Genomic DNA, 25,405 nt, shown 5'->3' on the forward strand with positions numbered 1-25,405 from the left:
TTTATTTATTCAGCTTTTAAACACATGACAAAACTGAAAATGCATGTATTGGAGGACTGGAAACTGAATCGATTACCATTTTGCTCTAGCTCACTGTAAAGCCTATTCAAGTCATATATTCCATTGCTTTGACAAATAGCTAAGTGAGGTCACAAATTTCAGAGCCAGTCTCTCTCAAAAGTTCAAAAATGCTCAGATACTGGATGTAAATGTTAGCAAGTATCATAACAAGGGGCAGAACTTCAGTAGCTCCTTGAATTCTCTTGAATTTGGCTTTGGAGTTTTAGATCTCTACAGTTAAGTGGAAATCTCAGAAGTTTTTCAGCAGTCCATTGCTGAAAATCAATGCAAGATGCATGTTCCCTTCTCTTCTAAATTTTCTCAAGCGTTAAACTGTATGAACTGTCAGTAGTTCTACCTGCTATTTAGAAGTGTCTTACCTAATGAAGAACCTTGGTAGACTTCTGTCCACCTGCAATAGGAAAGGTGGTTCGAATGCTGAAGTAATTTTTTTTATTGTAGGGTTATTGTGTTAATATTCTCTTAGTCCTAAGAAGAAAACAATTCATCCAACTTCGAAAAAAAAAAAATTACTAATTAAGCCGAAGTCAGCAAGTTTTTAGAAAGAAGCCTCTGCTCTGCAACGACCTGAAAGGAGGTGGCAGCAATGAATGTCACTCCTTTCTCAAGTGACAAGTGGTAGAACGTGACAAAGCAGTCTCAAGGTGCGCTGGGGAGGCTTAGCTTGGATTTTAGGAAGAATGTTCCACAGAATGGGCTGTCCTGGGAAGCGGTGGAGTTCCTGCTGCTGGAGCCATCTATGGGATTGTGTGCATATGGCAGTAAGTGACATGGCTTGGTGATGGGCCTTTGTAGGTCAGGCTGATGGTTGGACTTCATGGTCTTGAATGTTGTTTCCAACTTAGGTGATTCCACAAACCAGGGAGTCAGTATTTACCGTAGTCATTTAAGTGCATCACTGTGTGCTTCGCCACATTTAACATGCAGAGACAGCAACTGCAGATTAAAACTTTAAATTCTGTGACTGGGACTAAAGTAAGTAAAACTATTCCTGTGCTCCTATACTTACAGAGTTGGTCTCAGGAAGTTCCCACAGGAGCAAGACCACATAACTGAAGTTAAAGTTAACTGAGACCTGAAAGCTAGGTCAATGAACATCTCTAGAGTTTCAGCTCTGCATTTCTCCTGGTTTTACTTCACATGCAACTTTGGGTATTTCAGGTAAATTCCTGCACTTTGACCAATACAGACAGCACACTTTGAAAAGGTTTACTTACCATCCTTAAGTGAGCACTGACTTACTGCCCACAGTTCACTTACCTGCTGTGGCAGATACTTTATTACTTCTCTGTACCTAAAATAGTGGTGTTCACTGCCTTCCTCTTGCAAAAAAAGGATAAAGTCCATAATATAATAAAAATTTTATTATCCTTAATATCCCATGGAAATAGCTATGTCTATGTTTTTAAAAGTCACCCTAGTTAACAAACCTGTAACATGCCCAGCAAGGTTTTACAAGGCCGTATTCAATAAATTTGATGATCTCTTAGTAATGGTAAGGCTCAGAGGCACTTTAGGCCTAATGCACGATAAAGAGTGATAATTTTGATGGAAAGAAGTTGTATCGTTATAGAATGATACCATGTGCATTTCATGGAAATACTTTAGCCAAACTGCTGTATGCAGCATGAGCAGCAGCACTTTAAATTATGCAGAAAACAGAATGAAATCTGCCATGAATTCCCATCCCAAGAATCAAAAAGGGCTCGATGGTAAAATTGTTACTGAACACCCTGTTTCCCATCAAACAGAAAGTAGCAAAGGTTTGCTACTGTGGTTACAACAGCACAAACACATGGGACATGGTAGATGGAGATGATGAGAACACAGCAAGACTGTTTTTTTGAGCCTCCTAAGCCATCACTTTTGCTCATTTTCATATTTAAAACCCAAACCTGTGAAGTAATATTTTTTCCATTAATGTAAGTATTTAGAATCTTTTATACAGAGATGAGGCAATGCTGTTCTCAAACATTTGGGAAAAAAAAAACACTTACTGCTACATAGTAAAATCTCTGCAAAGAATTTTCTGAGGAAAGAATCTGGCCCTTAATTATTTCTGCTAGCAGCATGAATTACTACTTCTTAAATCTATTCTTTTTGTGAATTTTGTAAGCCTGCAATATGTATTTATAGTTACAAGAACTAAACTGCCTGAAATCTGTCTTTAGGATTATTCCTTGGGATAGGGATACAGGTTTAATACAGAGAAGGTGAAGTAAATCAGGATTGAAGTATTCCAGACAGCATAGCATAATGAGGTGCTATTGTGTGTGACATAACGATGCAATTTTCCAATACAATACACTTAAAGCACATAGAACAGAGCTTTTGTTAAGGAAAGTCTTAAGCTTAAGCTTCAAACCAGATTGTTTTTTCAACCATAAAGGTATCTAGTGTAATTCAGATTGTACGTGTATTACGTACAGAACCTGATGGAAACATTTCTAAAACATACATGTTCAACAGTGACATTTCATGATAAACTAACAAAAATTTGCACTAAATACCAATGAAGTGAAGTGTTACTTTGCTTTAGCTTTGTTGCAGCTGTTTCTGATAAAGTGTTGGAAATCTGTTTAAAAACAACAACGCAACAACAAATAAAACCCAACCACCACAAACCATTACTTCCGACTTTAAAACACAAAAATGTTTTAAAAACCAAACAAACCACTATGTAGTATATTGTCTCAATTTTTGTAACTTATACACATTAATAGCATTTCTTCTGACCAGGTTATATATGATTAACCTCTATGTTCATATAGTAATGTATAAAAAAACCTATAAGATGTATAATTGTGGGGTATTTGTTGTGTACTTTTTTAATTTTTCAAATGTTTTAAAGTGCAATTGTTTATTATACTAATGTCATTTTAATTCTAATTAAACTATAACCCAGTCAAAATTATCAGGGATGTATCAATTCTGTGTCTCTTTTTGCTGTCTGTGTACTTCAGGTTTGCTTTATAACAGAACTTCTGCTACCACAAGTGTCCTGCCTGTGCCTGTCTCCTAATAGTAAAATGGATGAATGAGACATGTAATGTAGCCTCTGCAACTTCTACTTACTTTTTAACTAACTCAGAATGTTAGAATTTGAAGTAGATGATTCAAGAAGGGGAGAGATGACTGATAGCTTCTACAATAGCTTTTTAAGAAGGCTTGTAATCAGGAAGATACTCTTGAGTTAAGAGTACTTCTGTCTGCAAATCCTTGCTTTGCATTACTGACAGTAATTCTTTTTAAGATGTTTATGATAACAAAAAAACCTATATAATCCCTTATGAATAGCACTCTGTAAACACTACAGTTAGCATTAATTGAAATTTCTTCAAAAATAGCTTGGCAGGCTTTGATTTGAACACAGCATACCTCATCTAGGAACTCATATGGGAATTGTCACTGACACCTAATAGACACTTTAGAATACAGTAAGTGACTAGTGCTGATTTCCATAGAGAAAAATAGAGACTCAGCTGAAGTGAAGCCAGGGAGGGCCCCAACTTGCTGTAGATTATTAATATTAATTATGTACATAGAATGCAGGCTACCTCCTCAGAAATCAATTAAAGTTAGACTGAACAAAGAATGTTGGCTACCTTATAGCATCTTAGGATTCACAGAAAGGAATACATTCCTCCCTCAGGGAGACAAGAATGTTAATTCCAGTCACACAGTGTGGCACCTTACCAGAGTTTCTTCCAGCCATATAAGTACTTGAAGCCAAACTACTGACTTTCATTTTCCTGCTACACAGGTAAAAGCACAACGCTCAGATCCAAACAACTTGAAACACTCTTTCTTTCTTTCTTCAGTCTGGGCAGGGAAATGAGGGAGGGACAGTGAAACCTGTGGCTAGTGCTGAGCAGTCATCCTTCAGTCAGTACAGCAAGCCAACAAACATCACTTACCTGCATTTGCAATGGTGCAAAATGTTGAGAAAGCTGCACAAAGCAGCTTTTGCCTAAAGCAAAATAGGCAGAGAGGTAGACAGTGCCTTCAAGTTCTTAATTTACAAATGTAAACAATTAAGCAGCAGCAGTCTAACATCCTTGTTCCTTTTTTCCTGTTATGTACAAATCTAGGCAATAAACATAATCATTTCTACAGCCAACAACAAGCTTTGTTCCCCATACTACAGGTGATGAGAAAACCTCTCCTGGAAGCGTATCTGTTCCTTCTGCTGTTCCACTCCTAGCGTTCAAGATCCACACTTTGCCATCTGTAGATACTGCTGCCAAAAGAACTTTGTTCTTTGAGTCATTACTTTGGAAAACAAATGGCGTTCCATATACACTTGAAGTGGCTTTGAATTTCCACAGTAAATCACCCTCTGTATCACAACAGTAAATAAAGTGATCATGGGATCCAAAAAATACTTCTTGCTTAGTTAAGCTTGAGATGCACGGAGATGAAAACACTGGTCCATTAGTGGAAAACTGCCAAACCTACAGAAATAACATAACCACCCATTATCACAGGCTGATGGCATTTTCAGAATCATAGCAACTATAAATTTTTAATACTTAGTCGTTGATGGAAGCACATATAATTTCAAAATCATACAAGATTTCAGTGTAGGCTGGTAAATACTTTCCAAATTACAAGTTAAGTTTTACAAAGCACAGTACGTGAGAAAATAGATATACTGGAAGAGTTACTGTCTTCTGAGAGGCCCATGCAGATAGCCAACTTGGGAAAAGAATGTTTTGGGGTCATCACAGCACAACTAGCAATGAGCTTTAAGAATTTTGTTCTGATGCCATTCTTTTCCACAAAGATGAAGTCTCATTAGTGCTATAGTTTTCCTCTCCTCAAGCTAATGGATGGATGAGATGGATAGAAAGAACCCTCTTCAAGTATGAGCTCTAACCACTGCTGCAAGGAGACAGAGGGCAGGGCACAGACCAAGACACTGAACAATCAGAAAAAGCTTTGGAATTGCCATGTATGTTGCACCTGAGTCAAACAGAAATAGTATCATTTATTTTAATAAACCATATTCATTATGGCAGAACAAAACAATATTTAATTCCATATATTATGCCAGAACTATCATCTGCAACATGTTTGCCACGATGCCAGTATTTAACAAACCACTAAGCACTGTAAGAAACCTTTACTTCTCAACAGCCACCCTTTATGAAGAAATGGCTTTAAACATTCTTGAAAAAATCTGAAACCCAGAAGTATTTATTTGTTGGCACTACTCTGGCACCACCATTTGCTCTGAGTGTAAGCTCTACTACAATTTCTGTTACTACATCAAGCAACTTGGGACTTAGTGGCTTATTTCTGGTTTGGCATGGACTGAATGTACTACAGTTCTTTTGCCTCTGTATAATACACACTTCTATTTGGTTCGCAAAAAGGTGTATGTTAATCAATCATTAAGCCTCAGAAAAAAACAGTATTAACAAAGCATGTTATGCAGTGTTTGGGAATGAGCATTAAACAAAAAAACCCAGCCCCACCATCACCAACAGTTTTTACCTTTTCTCCACAATGACTGTAACAGTATAAGTTTCCATCCACACATCCAATACAAACACACTTCTCATTGCAGTGAGGAGAAGAGAAAAGTGGTTTTCCCAGAAAACTCTTCCAAATCTTATTCCCTGTCACCTGTCAATGGAGGTTCCACAAAAAGGTTCTTCCTTTACAACTTGACCCAGCCATGCAAACCTATGCTTCAAATGTTATTCCGACAAAACAGTTGTACACTGGCATACTCATTGCCTCTATTCCACTTTTCTCTTCCTTCCCCTAGGCAAAATAATTAATAATAAGCAGTAGTAGAAGTTTCAAGAAGAACATTAATTCTTAATTCCATTCTCAGCTCCTCAGAATGTGAACAGGGTCAGTGCAATAGAGCATATTTTGAAAATGAGTATTATGTCTTCATAATACATACCATACTAAATGCTTCAACCCACAATCTATGCTTGCCACAGTAAGCTCCTTTGTTATAAATAATCACATGGAGCTATGGCTGGAGTTTTCAACTGCCTGTTACTCAGAATTATGAAAACAAACAAACAAGAAAACCCACACACCAAATATTTTTTCTTATCCACAGTTCCCTAGAGCTGCAAAACCATATACTGAAACTTATAAAACTAGATGCAGATAGAAGTATTTGGGTGCTACTACAGAAATTTGTAGTGGGTGGAACATAAGGAAAGTGAGGACTAATGTTGGGTTGTGAGTGGTGTACAACACGAGTATCTGCTCCAAGTGACTGTTTCTTCTATCAGGCAGCACCAGCTGCAAGCCAAAACTGCCTCAGAAAAATTATAAAATTGCACCACATTTATCAAGAATGCCACTCTCTCGGTGCAGAGAACAGCAATAGTCCAAGATGACGATGGGCAGCTCTTTAAATGACTATGAGAAGGGGAACACAAAGAGGAATAAAGGAGCTTCTTTCCTTATTCCGTTCTAATTTCAGTACATTCTGTGTATATATTTTTTTCAAATCTAACTGTCAAAAGGACAGAGGAAAGAAAACAAAACCCACAGGCATACTCTCACATACCAATTTAACTGATAAAATAAGTATGCGGGAATTGGAAGATGCTGATTCCAACTTTGGCCCACAGTTACACCATGTAAATTCAAGCAAGTCACTTAAATTCTCTTCATCGCCAGAAATTATTATAGTGACCTTGTGTATAACAGTGAGGCTCTCAAGTGAAAAAGATTACATAGTAACACATGATTGCATAATTTCTTCCATTGATAAAGTGCTCTTAATTTCAGAAATGCATTTTGGTTTAATCTAAATTTGATATTGAGATCAAAGACAAGTTGGCAGTGGTACATACCGGGTTGACAGCCAGTAACAGTCCTCCTAGTGTAGCAACATAAACGTGATGTGGAAAAGAGCTCAGACAAGGAGATGAAAACACAGCTCCACCTTCACAATGCAATTTCCATACACACATCTTTTCCTGTAAGAACAACAACAATTTACAATTCCAGTTCAAGCTCAGAATTTTAAAATTCTCTTTCAATGTCTTTCAAATGATCTTTCAATGTCAAAGCTTATTAAACAGTGCATTTAATTAATAAACGTTAAATTAAGGTATAATTCACATGGTGTTATAGAAACTCATGTCAGTGGTATTTTCCAGTAAATGTACAAAATTCTGCTGAATGACCAGCAGCATCTGGCCCCCTTGTTTGCCATCTTCCCTCATCTATTCTTTCAAAATGTAAGACTCTTCCCACCACTAAGCCACTGTGTCACTTCTGGATGGGCACCCTATTTTGAAATACCCAGAGTATTCAGTAACTGAGAAGCTTAAGATCTTGCTTCAGCCAGGACTAGGAGCATGAGAAAACGACTAGAACTATTTATCAAAACATAATCCTAACCCATTCAAGCAAGCACAACCATCTCAAAAGTTTTATGGCAGACTTCTGAGAATACCACCACTAACTAACAATAACTAACACAGCTTCATCTGGTGTGCTATAGATAGGGTCTAATTTGGATATTGGTTCTTGCAGAATACAAGTTATCCAGTGTTCTTACATAAATATCCAAAGCATACATATGCTGGTCATGCGATCCTACGTAGACTAATCCACTGGAAGGATCTACCACTGCAGAGCTTTTCACAGTGTCTTCTGTGGCAAAAGTCCAGTATGTTTCTCCATCAGTGCTTTGGAGCACATACACTAAGCCATCATAACAACCTGTTGGAAACAAAACACAACAATGGAAATAAAAAAAGAAATACCTGCATTTATGGTGTGTTTTATGCTGTTAACTGTGTCACTGCTGGAAAGAATTTAGTTGACTAAGGAGGTACAGCTTCAAAACGTTTTCCAAAGCTGGTCCTTCTCTTTTAGCACCAAATCTTTCCAATTAATTTATACATTCTAAGTTGTTAATTCTGTGTGTTCTTTCCTAACTTGTCCTAGCTGACAGAGTGTATATAAAGTCAGTGCTATATATCAACATCCAGCAGTCTTTAAAATGCCTGTACTATGATGGATTAAAAACTTCCTTTCCAAAACTTATGTTTAAAGACAAAAAACAATCCAAGTGTTAACATGTAGTTTATAAATATGTAGTGAAAGGAAACTGCACTATTTTTCACAGTTTGATTATCTGAGGTACCACATCCTAACTGCTGTCTCTATCAATGTTTAATGACAGTTTAATGCTCCATAATCACCCTTCCATACTTCTTTAAAAAACACCTTAAGGGTCACACCTCAGTCAACCACTGAAAATTACCTGTACCCATAGTTTACTCCTTAAGGCCTTAATGAACTGGTATAAAAATCAATCACAGCTGCATAATATATCAATCTCTATCACAATGCATCCTGGCATTTAAATTACTTATTCCTTCTAATTCTGTTTTATAATAAATTCATTTTGAAGCAGATAGATGGAAGTTTATGGAGGTAAGAAATATGAAAAAAATAATCTGAGGTGAAAGCTAACACAAAAGACATACCGACAACAATGAAATTTCCACACTTCGATACACAGGCAGAAGATTCAATACGATCTCCAAGATTCTTCTCCCATTTCACTTCTCCTGTATCTAGATCAATAGCCTGCATTGTGTGAGAGTGAGAGCCAACAAATACAGATGCAGATTCTTCATCTTCAGATGATATTACAATCAACGGTGATGCATCAACACATTTTCTTGTATTTGACTTCCATCTTGTGCGTAATGCCAACTCTGCTGTTGTTACATGATGGCATTCTGCACAGATTTGCTGCACAGAGCAGCAGTCAGTTTTCTCTTCTTTATTGGTAATTGTTAAAGTCCTGTTCTCCTTTTCATGCCCTTGCACGTGGCTTTTTGTTATACTTGGAGTCACAGCACGCAAAAAGGATGGTTGTTGTAGTGACTCCCCTCCCACCTGTACTGTACTACTGGGTTGCATAAAAGAGTTGGTGAAATCCATAGAAAAAAAATGATTTCCTCTTCTCAGTGCTATAAATGAAATTAATCCTGGAGCGACATTAAGATATCCTTCAGATTTCAGTTTAGCATATTTTCTGTGAATTTCCTCTCCACTGTTTTTACTTAGCTTTCTTTTCAAAACATTGTCATCATTTATTAGTTGGTCTTCATCTGGAAACAGAGTTTTAAGAATATGCTTATAAACCTCCTCAATTGAGCGGCTGAGAATAACTTCAAGGAGCCCAGGCACACCTCTGCCTACTAGCATCTCAATTTCATCATGAAACTGCAGTGCTTTTAAAGAGTCTCCACCACTGTACAAAAATACTGCATCTTTAGGAATTCCACTTGAATCATCTAGGAGATCCAGAACGGACTAGAGAAAAGAAGGAAAGAGAGAACAGTCCATAAGTGTTACACCATATCACACCCACACAAAAAACTTGAGTAAAATCCTAACCAATATCCAGAATTCCACTAAAAATTAACAGGAACTGAGGAAACTTACTCTGAAACTGTGCCAATAAGAAGAGCTGAGGAGGAACACAGAGACACTAGTTCAGTACTACAATATGTTTTGCCAATTTATTTCCAATTAAGGAATAAAGGCAAATTCTGCTGTTTTTTTGGCCTTTTTCAATCTCAGTACTGCTCATTAATGCTATCTACACTATCTGTCAGTTAAGATGTTGATGCCTGTCCTGGTTTTCGCTGGAATTGTTAATTCTCCTCCTAGTAGCCAGGACGGTGCTGTGTTTTGGATTTAGTATGAGAGCAGTGTTGACAGCACACTGATGTTTTAGTTGCTGCTGAGCAGCACTTACACAGATAAAAGGATGTTTCAAATTCTTGTGCTGGAGGGGACAGAGGATGCACAAGGAGCTGGGAGGGGACAGCACCAGATAGCTGACTGCTGCCCCATTGTTCACCACCACACTGAACAATAAAACCAGAGGGGCTTGCTGTGGGAGAACTGCTGCTGCTTACTGCCTGGCTGGGCTTAAGTTGGTAGGCAGTGGGCAACTACATTGTGTTCACTCACTTTGTATATTCTTGTATTATTTTCCCTTCATTTTCTGTCCTATAAAACTGTCTTGATCTCAACTCATGTTTTTGTCCGATTCACTCTCCCATCCCACTGGGTGGGAGTGAGCAAATGGCTGCGTGGTGCTTGGCTGCCTGCTGGGTTAAACTACAAATCGTTTTGATAAAATTGGTTGAGATGCTTCATTTTATTAATAAAATTTATATAAAGCAGTATATTCTGCTTTTGAATGATTTAAGCAACCTACTTCTCTATCTACTTTTGAAGTCCTTTCAATTTGTGAAGGATTCTGGATTGAGCACTGTTATTACAATAAAGAACAATTAATACAATCTCCTGTCACTGCACTCTCTGTTCTTTAAGTCTGGTTATAGAGCCCCAAATCCTCTGGTTTTGGAAGCTGCTTTCTACAGTTCAAACTCAGTCTAGAGCACATCCCATCCGACTGGGTGTAATTTTATAGCCATTGTCACAGCTCAGTATCAGCACAAGAAAATCCAATTACTTCACCAACTTCTTTCTATCTTTATTTATTCCTGTCCTAGTTGGAGCAAATCCCACTTTCAGGTGAAAAGCTAAAGTCTACCTTTGAAAAAATATTACAGTTTGGTATTATATCTAAGTAGTTTGAAAAACAAGGCTTCAGCACAGAAATTTAGAAACAATACAACCAAACAGCTCAACAGACAATTACACAACTGTGCCACCTATTTAAAAGAAAAACAAAACTCTCCAATTCACAGTTATTTTTAGCAATTAGAAACTCTACTGACACAGTAGCTATTTTGTACAAAATTTCCACATCCCAGTTCCCTGTTTCCCTTAGGGATATCTTACTTGGTAAGCGAAGCAGCATACAAAAAGCTACTGACAGATTACAGCTTTCCTCTGCTAATTTCTTATACCTTCATACTCTGCAGTTTTATCTGATACAGAAACATAAATTACTCCCTCCTGACCGTTACTGAGCAACTGTACTCAAGTATTAACTGAACAGAAGGAGCTATAATACTTGAATGTATAGGCAGCTAGAATGTTCTGGTTGCATTAGTCATACTTCTTAAAGTGTTTAATTCCTGACACATGTATAATGATGCACTTGCAAAGATAAAAAGGCAGCTCAAAATACTACCTTCCATAAATACTGCAATCTTTCCCACAGTTCCTCTGCGCCACTCAGCTTACTGTCACGCCTTCTGGATCTTAGATGGTAGTGGTAAATCTTGTTCAGTTCAGATATATCAACTTTGCCTTTGGTGGAAAATAAAGTGTGATTTTTTTAATTGCTCTTCTGCATTTACATTTCCCAAATTCTCTCTACCAAAATAGTCATCTTAGTCTTTTACTGGCTTCCTTATTAATACTCGACTGCACTATTTTTTAATCCAGTCAATCAAATATACTCAACAGAATCCAATAAGATTTTTTGAACATTCACCCTAGCCTCCCACATAATCCCATTTTCAGTTCCTGATCTTTCTCCAAGTGAAGTCACGGCTCTGTCGCAGACTGTGACAATAGCAGTGGAGAAAACAAGTGTGCAATTTTAATACTAAATTGATTCTGCTGCTTCTTTTTGAATCTTGAATGAAACATTATCCAACACACATGACAGATGGCCTTGATTTCCTAAGAGGAGTTAGTTGTCTGATTTATGTGTTTAAAAAGCATGACTGGATTTTGGTCAACTTAAAAAAAAAAAAAAAAAAAAAAAAAAACAAACCCAAGAACACAAAAAAATCAAGAACAGAAAGACAATTATTAAAGTAAGTAGCAAGGAGGCAAGGATACTTAAAGCGTCATTTACCATGTGATGTTAAAGGCAAAGTTTTAATCTGTACAAGCTCATCAGGAATTCCATGAGCTGGCAGATGTTTTTGGAGTTCATGAAGAATTTCTCTCTCTTCTAAATCACCCTTGGGAACCACAAATAGGATAAGTTTTTCCTGCTGATACCAGGTTACTGCACAAGCTTCTACCTGACAAAGATCTTCAGCAGCCTGTAATTAAAAATAGACATATATAGTTTGAAATTATAGTTCATCTGAGCACAAGGAGTAAAAAACACAAATTACTTTAAAAATTACCCATTTAAAATTTGCATTTCTCTGATTCCTACATAACCACTGGCACTTCACTTGCATTAACTTAGATAGAAATGATTCTGGTCAGACACCATAAAGAATGAACGCAGAGAAACCAGCAGAGCTACTTTACAGCGTACTTCTCAGTTATCTAAACAACTTTCCTGAGTAAAAGCCTGGAAGAAATGCTTTTGTTAGGTCTCTTATTGTGTCTTAAATGAGTCAAAATCCCATCTGGTTATGCATTACTTTAAAAAAGAATGGCTTTAATAACATTTTAAAAAATATATAAAAATGAAATTGTAAGCAATCAGTGAAAATTAAAAAAATATATATTTTAAAATTTATTCCTATTTAGAAACTAATCCTCAAAACAAATGATTGGCATGCAGAAACTGAATGCATTCTGAGTATGTTTGCTGATGATACTAAAAGGGAGAGGAGCTACTGACTCCTTCATGGAGCCCTGCAGAGAGATCTGACATTCAGTCCTGTGGAACAATGACTGTATGAGCATGGAAACACAACATGCATTATTTTTTAGATCTATACAGAGATCTCAATTCTATTGGAATAAAGCCCATGTTAAGACAGAATTATAAGAATTCAGAGCCAAACTTCTCCATTTTAAGTACCTACATTAAGGTACATTAATAATCACATTTTCGATAATACAATCTCTAAACTTCCTTAAGACTCCAAAAGATCTTCTGAAAATGAATACATACTGATTTTTGATGATAATGATTTGTACATTATCCCTGCTCTTTCATACTGGCATACTCTGTTCATAAGATGCTATGTTACCTGCTGCAAACATTCAATATTAAAACGCTTGCCATGACGTTTAATTTGATTGTCTTTCCGACCCAAAAAGAATATCTCTGCATTCTGCACTCTTACAAAATCTCCTGTTTCTCTCATTGTGCCCTGTGGTACAATTATCTCATTGTCAAGAAAGCAGATGCGTTCTTCACCACCTATAAAGAAAAGACTGTGGTCATTATTAGATGTCTATCAGTAAATGAAGTAATTAATGAAATATTTAGTATTTTATCAGAAGTTTCTTATCAATGTCTAGACTTCTACACTGCACATATTAGGCAACAGAGTTAATTCAATTAATACATATAAACTACTTCAGCTGACTCAAAACGCAAGCAGGAAAAAAAAATATATCAGTACAATGAAACCTGTTTGCAGCTAAAATGGTGATCATTTCCTGTTCATCATTCCAACAATGTAAAATACCATCAGAAGGTCCCCAGCCCAATGGGGATTTACAATGTTACTCTAATCTGTTTAGCAGAAGCAGGCACCAAAAACAAACGAACAAACAAATAACATTATTAAAATTCAACTAGGAAAAATATCTTAGAAGAATTAAAAAAAATATAAAGTAACCTATAAATACTTGTCCCTCGCCTTCTAGAACCACAGAACCATTGGCATCTCTGATCTCAACCGTTGTTCCAAGGAGCGGTGATCCCAAAGGGACAGGGAAATCAGTTCTAAGTATAATAAAGAGAAACAGCACAAATCTTTCCTTTCTGAACACAAATGATTGAACACAAGAATGATTTCACATATAAGCTTCTAAAAGATTATCTCTCAAAAACTATTTGTTCAAAATGAAAAATCTTGTCAACACACATGCGTTTCATGATCATACACAAAAAAAACCACACCAAACAAAAACTGAACAAAACCCATTCCACAGAATGACAGAAAATAAGGCTTAAATGGATCCAAAAATCCCATAACAGTACCCAGTTTTTAAGCCTCTGAGGTAAAACCTCCATCAAGCACAACTATTTTAAACACCTGACGGCTTTTTAATTCATTCTTTCCCCATTATAGTTTGAGCTTTAATTCTTTGTGATTACTGATATTGTATTGGTGAGTACAGCTGAGTAGAGCATAACAGATTTTTTCAGTAAAGTAAAATTTAAGAAAAAGTAATTTGAAACAACTTTGCAAACACATGAAGTTACGTACGGGTTCCAGATCAACTTTGATCATAAAGTCTCTTAAACGCTCTTGCTCAAACCCTGTTATTTGGGCAGTTGAAACCTCTCCTTCTCTGCTCAGTCAATGAATTCTTTATCCCACGTTGAGCTAAATGCAGCCAAATTTTTTATTTTTGCCAAGTGAGAAGCTTGAGAAAGCATCCCTGATATTCAGTATATCCCATGCCACAGCAAAGTGCTGCCAGAAATGCAATACTAGAATTTTTTTTACATCTACAATTAAGAACAAGATTTCTAAATTTTTATAAAAGAGCAAAAACAGAAGACAAACTGCACCTCACTTGAACATTATTATTAAGAGTCTTGGGATTAGACATTTAATTTTGCTAAATATATAGAAAAAAAGGGCAGTGGTGCAGAGCAGGGCAGACCAATAACGTGCTAACTTTTCTGCTTATCGTTTGATTTTCTAGTGCTCTTTAGAAATTGCACCAGTTTTCATTATACAGATAGCAAAAATAACAATGCACTATGCTCCAATTGTCCTACCGATACTAAGAAGAAAAGATGACATAAAACCATGTGTCCTGGTTTTGTTCTGGACTGCTTACTTGCTTACCCCTTAGGGGGAGCAGGCTGTGATGTGAAATGGGGGAGATAACAATCACAGACTATAGGAGTTTTCAAATGTTCCAATTCTACCTTAGTTCAAACAGAAAAACAACACATTATCTCTGCAGCACAGACAAGAAGTAGGAAAGAACAGCTTCAGAAAGGAGACAGTAACATTTGAACTCAAAGAAATCAGAACATAATACTAGAATCAGAAAATGTCAGTGCTGCAGAAGACCTCACATTTTCTGCATAGCAGATATTTAATAACAGGACATATTACACTGCTTCCACAGAAAACTCCTTACTTATTTATAAGGAGTTTTGCAGGAAAATTAGTTTCTGGCTATCTACTATTTTCATTCTTCAACAGTTGAAGTACCTGGTTAAAATATCACATCACTTGTCCTATGAAATGGGATGTTTCAGACATGCCTACCTCAAGTCACATGTATAACTGTCATGCCAAGGAATAATTACACACTTCAGGAAGCAAATGAAACACGGAGCTAACTGGCCTCAACACTCGTTCAACTCTCTTTATGAAATACAATGAACAAAGTCTTTAGTAGAGTTAAGATGGCAGAGTGCTAAATGATGAAAAGAAAATTACTTTTCAAAGTACACGTGAAATGACTGTGAGATCTTATGTCTCACTTTGTACAATTTCAGTACTTGGTACTTGCCAAGTAACATCAGTGGGATCATTTGCTGCAGTACATTATCCAATGTCAGAAAAAATAAAAATCAGTAACTAGTCTCCATCTCTTCATCTGTGGAGTTTCAAAAAACCATAGGTAAAAGCCCTCTATCTCTAAGAAACACACTTAGAATCACATAATTATATGATTTGGAAAGAACCTTTGGAGATGACATCAAGACCAACCCCCTGCTTTAGCAATTCCCTACAGTAAGTCACACAGGAAGGTGTCCAGACAGGTATTGAATGCCTCCAGAGGAGTCTCCACAACATCTCCGGGCAACCTGTACCAGTGCTTATTCAAAGTAAAGTTTTTCCTTCTGTTTGTATGGAACTTCCTGTGCTCCAGTTTGTGCCTGTTGACCCTTGTCCTTTCACTGGGCTCCACTAAAGAGAGCCGGATTTCAATGTCCACCTTTGACTATTTTTGTTTCAAGTAAGTAAACCTCAGAAGTAACAGTTTGACCTTGGCAGACCTAAGCTACAAACATAGCTTCATTCTAAGCCTACGATTAAGTCTAAGAGCTTCATTAAATTTTTTTTTTTTTTTTTTTTTTTCAAACTCCCATAATAGTTCTGCTAAGCTTCCTCTATTTGAATATGCAAGATCTCACTGGAAAAGCTTCCTGACGAGCAAGAGTAGGACTAACTGAAGTTATGGCTAGCAAATACCAGAAGCAGCACACCCCAACCTAAGCTTGTTCATGCTCAGCACGTGGGAACACAGGATGGAAAGCAGAAGAGGTCTACATACAGATGACTGGAACAGAGACCACCATGAAACACTGTGTGAAAAAAACAGTGCTACAAGTATGAAAGTTCTCAGACTGAAGTTTTATGGTTCAAGAGTCACCCAACAACTTCTTCTTGAAAGGGCTGTATTAGAGCAAGAAATCAGTGGATAGATTGAAATACAAGTACACAAATGTAACTTCCACCAACACAAACACCTATAAGGACTCTGTAGCCCTGGGCAGGTTCTATTCCGTTGATTTTCATCATTTACACACAAGCCATGAAAACTGAAATTTCCTACCTAAAATCAGCACTAAAAACCTCTTCAGGAATCCTGTAGCAAGTGGCCCAGCTTGAAACCTCAGTTATACCATACAGATTAAAAATACTTGTTTTGTTCTCCCTGTGCTTCCAACTCTTCACAAGGTTCAGTATGGGAAACGCTTCACCACCAAGGGCTAAGACTCGGAGCGAAGTGTTTGCAGACAATACTGTTGATTTAATAATGTGAGTTCCAAATCTTCTGAGAAGTGTTGGTGTTGCCTAGATGATACATATTCAAAAACATAACAGAGAAACCACTGTACATTATTTCAGTACGTGTGTACTCTTTCTTTACCTTTATCATATGTAGATATCTCACCTATACTGCAGATCTACCTAACCATAGATGGCATCAACCATCAGATGTCAGTACAGATCATGCTGGTGTTTTGTAAGACTGCATGAATGAATGCTATCAGCCCCTATGTTCTTCTGTAGAGGGAAATGGACACCATCAAGATTTATAGCAATTTAATAAATCAAAACAAAAGCAGGGAATAAAGTCACAGCATATTCATAGTTTTATTTCTGCTGTAGCGTCCTCAGCAAATTATTCATTAATTGTGTCAGAATTAATAAATTAAACTACAATTTTGTCCAAAGCCAATTACAAGTGAGATCTGTTTTAGCCATTCTTCCCCCTGATTTAATCTTCTATTATCAGTTAATATTTTTATGAAATATGTTTTTACACTGGGCTTATTTGGCCAAGTTGAATGCTCATAAACTCAGGTAAATTTTCCAAAAATTAACTTTGAAGTTTTTACAACTGCGATCATATAGGACGAGAGCTATTCCAAGAGAGAAGGGGCAAATAACACCTCATATAAGCAGGTGGCCTGAAAACAAGAAGTACTGCTGGGGAATTATCAGACCAATCAGTGATTCTTCTTCTCTCTCTTTCTCTCAGTATTGTAGAAACAATAAGCGTTTTAACATCCTATAGACAGCACTGTTTTAGTTGTTGTATTTTTAGGGTAGATACTAATATTAAAACTGTTTATGAAGTGAGGCTCAAAAAGGAAACCCATTATAAGATGCTAAGTAGATGTAGATGTTTTTAACAGATTACTCCGTAATGTAATTACTCTTAAGAACTAATGGATTTTTAAGATGAATGCTGGCTTTATCTTCCGTTCATTGCTTTATGTTGCAAGATATTTGAGGCCTTGATCAGAAGGTAATTTTCTGAACAGTTAATATTTTACTGCAAAAAGAGTAACACAGTCTGCTCTCTTCAGGAAGAACACCAGTGTCATTATTGTTAAGACTGCTGAAACAAGTAACACACATTAGCAGAAGTGAGAAATAAGACACAGCAAACAGTCACTCAGTTGTTGCCTACCTGCAACACTGTCACATGGTGATGGCTAAACAGGGCAGTAGACAGCTCCAAAGGCATCATTTTAACAGCATTTGGTACTATAAGAATAGAGGCTCCACTTGTCAGAGCAATGAACAATTCGACCACAGATGGGTCAAACGTTAGAGGAGAAGCCAAGAACAGCACATCTTCCTGGGTGATCTCAAAAATTGATCTAAAAACAGAAAGCCAGGAATTACAAATATGACGCACCTTAATTAAAAAAAAAAAAAAAAAAAAAAAACCAACTCCAAACTAGAAGAGCAGAGTGGAAGAACATGAAACAGATGTCTCACTTTAGCAATACTAAGGGATTACAGACTACAGTAAATATTAAAGCATATTCCACCTTAATATACAGACCAGACAATTTAAGCAAAAGGTCCTATAACAAGACATGAACTACTGATTAAACTAACAAATGTACAAATATATACAAATAGCCTAAAATTGAATTAGGTTTTAAAAACCATAAAACACATTAAATTTAACTGTGAATAATTAATACTGTTATCTACTTCTTTTAAGCAGAAAATCAGCAATAAAATACTTAAAACAACAGTATAATACGATTTGAAGTACACTCTTCAAAAATTCAGGTAAAGCACCATTTAAATATTAAACACAGCATTATGAGAAACAAGATCTTATGATACTATTTTGAAGCAACAGAAACAAACACAAAGAAATCAGAAAAGTGAGGGAAGGAGGAAGCGAAGCAGTGTTAGGAAAAAACGCACACCTCTCTTTAGTGTTTGAAAGAGTTCCCAAACATCAAATCTGTAGAAACATTTAAAGGAAAACATAGAAACCACACTTACTTAAGATGCTGAATATTTGGCACTATACATGCATGAGGCACTCTAACTACTTTGGGGGTCCCAGTAGTTCCTGATGTATGCAAGATGTATGCTAAAGAGCATTTCTGGCCAACATCCTTGTGTCTTCCTTCCGATGTTTTTATTTTCAGGTGCTCTGGGCAGAGAGCACCTAGCTGTGAGTTATCCATAACTTTGAAAGCTTCAAATTTACTTTTTACACTGTCTGCTTGCAAATCAACATCAGTACTGCTCCAACTCATTTGGAAGAGAGTTAAACCAATACTTTCTATTGTGGAAGAGTTGTGGGACAACCAACCGACATGGGATGTCTGGAATTGCTGTAAAAGAAAATGAACAGTTTAAACAGCAGAACTCAGACTGCACTGTTGCTCTACTGTTGTAATAAAATATGAAACTTTTTTTCACAAATCTGCCTTTCTACTTTTGGAGAACACACACCAAGCAGTTTTAAGCTCATATATACTTATGTATTAAATAAACACAGAATTCATAAATGAGAAATCAATTATCTGAGCAAATAATAAAAGGTGAAAACATCCAAGAGAATTTCAGAGAAGACGAAGCACCCCACATTACAACTGTGTGGTCCAGTCTTGTCTACTGCCTTAGCAATAAGTCAGGGTTCTGGATTTGAGAGAAGATGAAGACAACTAAACCATTACATGCAGCAACTGTTTTCAACTGTTGTGAAGATTTCTAACTCCTAATCTTGACGTATGGAGAAACAAGAGTGGAGAAGTCTTTGAAAGTCACTGCCCATCAAGTTTACCTGGACAGTATTGTAAAAACAAACAGGTAATTTTTTTGAATGAAGGAAGAATACTTTCTGCTTCTAATCTTGAAGACATTCTGACTTAAAGACTTTTGTCATGAAGGAATTAAACCAGCTCAACAAAGCTTATATGAACATAATACAATCTGAATAGCTACACATTTCTAAATTGTGCTTCAATGCTTTTTCTGGAAGCCTGAACACTCACTTTTATTTTGTCATTCTCAACAAGAATATACTGAAGATTGCTTTTCCTCATGAAGTAAGTAGATAACAGTGGTGGGGCATCTGGATCAATAGGACAGTAAGCAGCTGGAACCTGCAGGATTCTAACAAGACAAAATTTAAAATGTTTTAAATAAATTAATAATAGTAAAACTAAGAAAAATCCACTTAAATTTCACTCAGTTTTTTTTTTTTTTTTTTTTTTTTCCCTGTAAATAGTTCCCAGAGTCAGAAAATGTAGTCACAACATGACTTTCAAATATTTTTTAGAAATACAATATGAAGCAAATCAGTATTGCCTTTTGCCATATTACAGTGAGGAAAAAGATTAGAGCTAGACAAAAACATTCAAAATTCTTTTTGCCAAGCAGGTTGGCAGTGACAAAGGTAGCACTGACATCAACAGCACAATTTCAAAGCTTCCGCTATTGACTGTGAACAGAAATACAAACATTCATTTATACGTGTACAGCAGCACACTGAGTACAGCTTCTATTCTCACTAAACAGTCTGGCGTGAGAAAATTCTGAGTGTGTACCAGAACTTCATTCCTAATGAACAGAGGAACACTGAGTATCATTCTGGTGTCATTCACTGCACCTTAGCTTGTCCCTTTTTTCTGCAACAGTTGTACACTGCAATCACTCCCTCTAGAGGCTCAATTTGATAAAGGCAAGCATTTGAATTTATTACTCTACAGAACAAAACAGTAACTAAAACAGGAACAGCTCCCATAAATTTTAGCATTTCATCTAAGGCTGGGTTCTCATGTCCAATTAGATATACTTTCTCATGCAAATGATTCATCATTGTAATGATGACAAGATGCTGAACAAAGGCTTGGAAACTGCAGCCTTCTGCATACTTGAACAGCGTCTGGAATCAATAAGCACTCAGGCCTGCCCTGCACTATATACAGCAGTTAATTACTCAGCAATTAGAGCTCTAAATAAATGAATCGATAAACCAAAGTGCCTTGTCAGTTTCCAGTCACATTACAAAAGGTATCTGTGTGGCTGCTCAGAGCGTTGGGACAGAGGGTAAGCAAGGAAGGACGGGACCCGAGGCAACCTCAAGCTGGGTCAGCTGTGAGAGCAGGCCATGCTGTGCAGGACTTGCTCCAGGCAGACCTTGAAAGTCCCAGTGGATGGAGCCTGTACAACTTCTCTGGGAAACCTCCTCTGCTGCCACACTAGAGAAGGGTTTCCGTTAGTAGTGAAGCAGTTCGTCAGCACACCTGGAAGGTTTATTATTACAGCACTCCTTTCACTGAGATCTCTTGTAGTCAGCTGTGATGTATGCTCTTGTGCTACTGTGTATTCAGGTGCAATGTGACAGAAGAAAATACAGACCTAAGAGAAGCACAGATGCTGCTTCATCTGCTGAAGAAAATATGCTCATGGTGATGAGGTACTGTACTACACTGTAAGTGTAACAGGTACAAGGATACAAATATTATTATTCATTAGCAACACTAAGATTTAAAAATTGCTGAATTAACATTGAGATCACAAACATTTCCATTTCCTTCCCATTAAATAATCAGTATTTCTTTAGTGCTGCATTGCTAATTACTTTCTCCTACAACCTTCCTGTAATGAAACTGCATCCGTAAACTCATTTAGCTTAAAGCATGAGATTTCTTTTCATATATTTTGCTAGCAAGACAAGAGGAAAACATTACAAATCTGCATATTTGTTTTGCGCCGGATATTTATTCTGATAAATCAACTCCATTTTAAAACAAGAATAAAGATACTGGTCATTAATAATTGTTTGTATTTCTATAAACATACTTAACCAAGTCACATTTTAGACCAGTGAACTTAAGATTCAAAAACCTCTGGCACTGACTTTTCAAAGACTGATTTGTAATACCATAATCTTCTCATAAGAATCTGAGGCTCCAGTGCCTCTAGACTGTTAAGGAATGCAACAAAGGCAAAAATAAAACCAAAACAAAAAACCAGCAATTGTAGCATTTCAGCAGCACCAAAGCCAACTAGCAGTTACTGCCAGTGGTATTACAATAGCATTACAGCATTTTTGTTGATATTAAAAATGTTAAACTTGCAGTTTGCTTTAATGGAGATAAACATTAAAAATACAACACAATGCAAGTATTCAAAACATTACCCTAAGATCCAAGATGGTAGGTTTATTCCAGGAGAGCAGTAAAGGCCTATCTCACACCTTCCTTGAGGATCACAGTACTTCTGAAGGAAAGCTGTTAACTCCATGGCATGTTTAATCACTGTTGCATATGTGTAGAAAGTTGGAGGTCCATCATTGCATTCATCAAACCAAACAGCTTTTCTACCTGAGTGCAGGCTGGCTGCCTCAGCCACCATATCATGGAGAGTCATCTCTGCTGCACTTCTCCAGCTCCCCTTGAAAGATTAACATAGAGTGCATTGTCATCTCCCGACTTATAATATTTTAATAAAATGACTTACATACATTTACGTACACAGAACAGTGCCAAGCAGGAAAAATTCAAAAACCAACTTCTGAACAGAAAGCACAATCCTTTATCACAACACATTTCACCACTGGAATGCAAAACCTGATACTTCTATCACTTACAACAGCTCCCATGCTAAGGGCGAGGAGTAACTCACTAATTTACAGGTGTCCAACCTTTTGGATTGCCTAGGCTGCACCGAGTGAAGTGGGATTGTCCTGGACCACTATACGTAGGTTGCACTGAAAGTAATGCCTCCTATTTATTTCCAAACTACAATCAATACAAAGAGCATGATAACATTTATTAACAGAGCAAGTTCTCAACTACGAAGCATTGTTTTTCTACAACCACCACCCTGTCTGCAGCAGTAGGGTTGGAACTAGACAATCTTTGAGATTCCTTCCAACCAAAGCTGTTCTATGATTCTACATAGAGTCACCATGAGCTATATGCGTTTTTGCCAGCAATGAATAAGAGTGTGCATGCCATACTTATAAAAATCTGTGCCAGCAGAAGTGATGACCACTGTTGCCATCGCCACTGCTGAACCACACCACCCACTGCCCCACTGTGCTCACATAATGGAGACTGTCTGGTCTTCATTAACATTCACCAAGTGTCAATGCTGTTTTTTCTGTATGGAGAAATTTAATTCTAACCCTTTTCTTCCTATGCACTTCCATGTCAGATGTCATTTTGTCTGACTGCCCCTCTGTCACCATCTGCCACACAGCAACAAATGGAACAGGACAATGGAGGAAAGGTTCAGTCTCTATTGCCATACCACCAATATCTGACTGTGACATTGTGAGACATCACCATAAAATAGGAGGCGTTACTTTCTGAGAGCCCTCATATAACATAGTTAATATATATTAAGTAACAAAACTCATCTTAATCTTTAATGTTTTTATTAAAACAAACAAAAAGAAAAACGCAACTAAACCATAAAAACAGCAGGATACGTGAGCTTTTTTTTGTGAAGCTAGTGCATCAGGCAGGTTCAATGGCAGTGCTAACAATTTTCAGTGAGTTCTCAAGGTGCTCATCAGAGATTTTTGATTAAATTTCACCCTTCCTGTGCTTCATCCATGAGAACAGTTGTTTACAAATGTATGAACAGCAACGCAAGGCATGACTGTGAAGCAAGGGACTGTCAAGCGAGGGACACTTCTGTGGTAAGAGCGGGCTTACAGAAGTCTGGTAAGGAGACATGGTCAGATTTCTGACTGCAAGTCTATGTGTTCTATTTGAAAACATACTTATATCAACTGAAAATAAGTGACACACGCAAAAAAAAAAAATATATATATATATATTCGGCACTCTTGAAACCCATTCTCAAATTCCTTTATCAGAATGGAAAGCACAGCTGCACATTTTTCTCCATTCACAGGGCTGCGTTTAGCCAACGCATCAAACCGCACACGCTCATTGGCAGTAGCTTCAGCTACGCCATGCGGTGGTTTCACCCACACATGGCTGCCATGACGGCGCGGGGGACGGCACCAGGTTGGAAATGCATGTAGTGACTGATTGCAGAGGGTGCTCATCGCTAAGCTTCTGTTTTTGAAGCTGGACATAACCAAATTAAGAATTTTGGTAACACAGATCAACTAATAGCTTTCTCTTTAGTAGTACTGCGAAATAACCTTATTTTCTTTGCAAGTAGAAAATCCACCGCGCCGATGACTGGATAGTTTGGTCTGTATCGCTCCCTGCACCGCGGGGCCCTCCTGACTGCCCGCACCCCAAACGCGAGGCAGAGAGCTCGGCGTTCAGGCTGCCCTGCACATCCCGCCACGCTCCCAGCCCTCCCCGTCTCCAGGCGCTGCAGGCACAGCCCTGCACGGCCCGTCCCGGAGCACTTAGCCGCGCCGGGACCACAGGCGCCATCAGCACGGCCCGTATACCACGAGACCCACCTCTGCCGGGGCCCTCCAGCAACACCCAGCGCCATCCGTTCACCGTCTCCTAGCAACCAAAGAATAGCGCTAACGATTGGTGGAATCTCTTTTACCCCGGCCCGCTCTCTAGTAACGCGTGCGTTCATTGGTCAACACCTGTCGCGCTATTGGTACATCAGCAAGCGGCGCCCAGATCGCAATGGCGGGTGTGGGTGATGCCATTTTAGTCGCGGGCGAGAAGAGGGGGAGTGCTATAGCCGTGCTAGGCAGAGGGGAGAAGATCAAACACAGGGTCCCCGGAGCAAAGGGTAAAGTTCTGCCCCGCCGCGCAAGGCCACTCACCCCGCCCCCCCTCCCCCAGGAGGACGGTACGGAGAGCCGTAGGGGTCCTACGGCGTTCCTGGAGCGGAGCGCTTGGGCTGAAACGCTGCCGCGAGGAGGGGGTTTAACGTAAGACCCGAATGGATTTATCCCATGCCCGAGAGCTCTTTCAGGGTGATTTTATTAAAGATATCTCCGAGGCATGGTGCCAGAAAAACTGTGTAGAAAGAAAACCGTTTCCAAGAAAACCGTTCACCATTTTTAATGTCGCACGTGGTAGCAGTGCCTAGAACCAAAGGAATTCTTCCCTTCAAAGCTTTGACAGCACGTGTGCAACCTGCTGTATGTGATACACGAGAAGCCCAGTAACCTCCTCACTGCTCAGTGAATAAAGTGGCTCTCGAAAAGCATTCTTTAATTTTAAAACATGCATCCTTAAAATGAGGCATGCAGTGTAACTAAAAGTTACGGGGCATACGATGGCAGTCCTTCTGTAATGTCGTGCGTTTCACGGAGAAAAATGGGATTATGACTCACTGAAATCAGATTTACGCCACCTGATGCTCAAATCACATTTAAACAGTTCTTTCCACATGTAAAAATAGCACTCTTGTTGAAAGTTTGTTAAAAGTTATTTGCATAACTTTCAATCTGTTCTACAAGATAACTTCAAATGGATTGAATTCTGCTTGCAACTGTATTAAACTGTGCGACTGGTTTCATCTTCTTACATGCATCTAACACAAGAGCTTGATTTATCCTTTCAAAAATGTTTGCTTTTTTGAAGGAGAAGAAAGGCAAAAAATGCTCAAGTTTCTCAGTTTTCTCACACTTCTCCCTCATAGTGTGGAAGAGTGGAGGTCAGAGAGATTGCATCCAGTTCCTTTTTTGCTCACTTTGCTGTCTGAGTAATAGGACTGTTAAAAAAGAAAAACACTTGCTAAATAGAAGAGATCCATATACCTCACCCAATAAGCAGATCTGGACTTCCACAAAGAGTGCAATTCTCAAA

At 37.9% G+C, this 25,405-nt stretch overlaps 2 protein-coding genes across 6 annotated transcripts in view; one reads left to right on the forward strand and one right to left on the reverse strand.

Annotated features, from left to right (window-relative positions):
* Positions 1 to 3,010, forward strand: part of CRACD (capping protein inhibiting regulator of actin dynamics) — a 55,827-nt gene extending 52,817 nt beyond the window's left edge. For all 3 annotated transcript variants that reach the window (XM_042812641.1, XM_042812642.1, XM_042812643.1), the window contains one exon: positions 1,093 to 3,010. In XM_042812641.1, coding sequence (XP_042668575.1) covers positions 1,093 to 1,153 — 61 coding nt within the window. In that variant the 3' untranslated portion in view covers positions 1,154 to 3,010. The remainder of the gene's footprint in view (positions 1 to 1,092) is intronic.
* Positions 30 to 24,395, reverse strand: AASDH (aminoadipate-semialdehyde dehydrogenase). Of its 3 annotated transcripts, none has more exons than XM_042812645.1 (15): positions 24,091 to 24,395; positions 21,835 to 22,088; positions 19,682 to 19,802; positions 18,681 to 19,018; positions 17,842 to 18,034; positions 16,474 to 16,715; positions 13,560 to 13,666; positions 12,963 to 13,135; positions 11,879 to 12,071; positions 11,204 to 11,322; positions 8,565 to 9,402; positions 7,628 to 7,791; positions 6,915 to 7,040; positions 5,581 to 5,712; positions 30 to 4,535 (listed from the first exon to the last, which is right to left on the reverse strand). In XM_042812645.1, the coding sequence occupies exons 2-15, from the start codon at positions 22,062 to 22,064 to the stop codon at positions 4,131 to 4,133; spliced, it is 3,381 nt and encodes a 1,126-aa protein (XP_042668579.1). In that variant the 5' UTR covers positions 22,065 to 22,088; positions 24,091 to 24,395; the 3' UTR covers positions 30 to 4,130. The 3 variants fall into 3 exon arrangements, with proteins under 3 accessions (XP_042668579.1, XP_042668580.1, XP_042668581.1); XM_042812647.1 differs by lacking the exon at positions 30 to 4,535 and adding an exon at positions 4,550 to 5,046; XM_042812646.1 differs by lacking the exon at positions 5,581 to 5,712.
* Positions 24,396 to 25,405: the final 1,010 nt, after the last annotated feature.

The sequence above is a fragment of the Centrocercus urophasianus genome, unplaced genomic scaffold (genome assembly GCF_019232065.1).
Source record: "Centrocercus urophasianus isolate 14NV4802_14NV808 unplaced genomic scaffold, USGS_Curo_1.0 seq_13, whole genome shotgun sequence".
Classification (NCBI taxonomy): domain Eukaryota; kingdom Metazoa; phylum Chordata; class Aves; order Galliformes; family Phasianidae; genus Centrocercus; species Centrocercus urophasianus.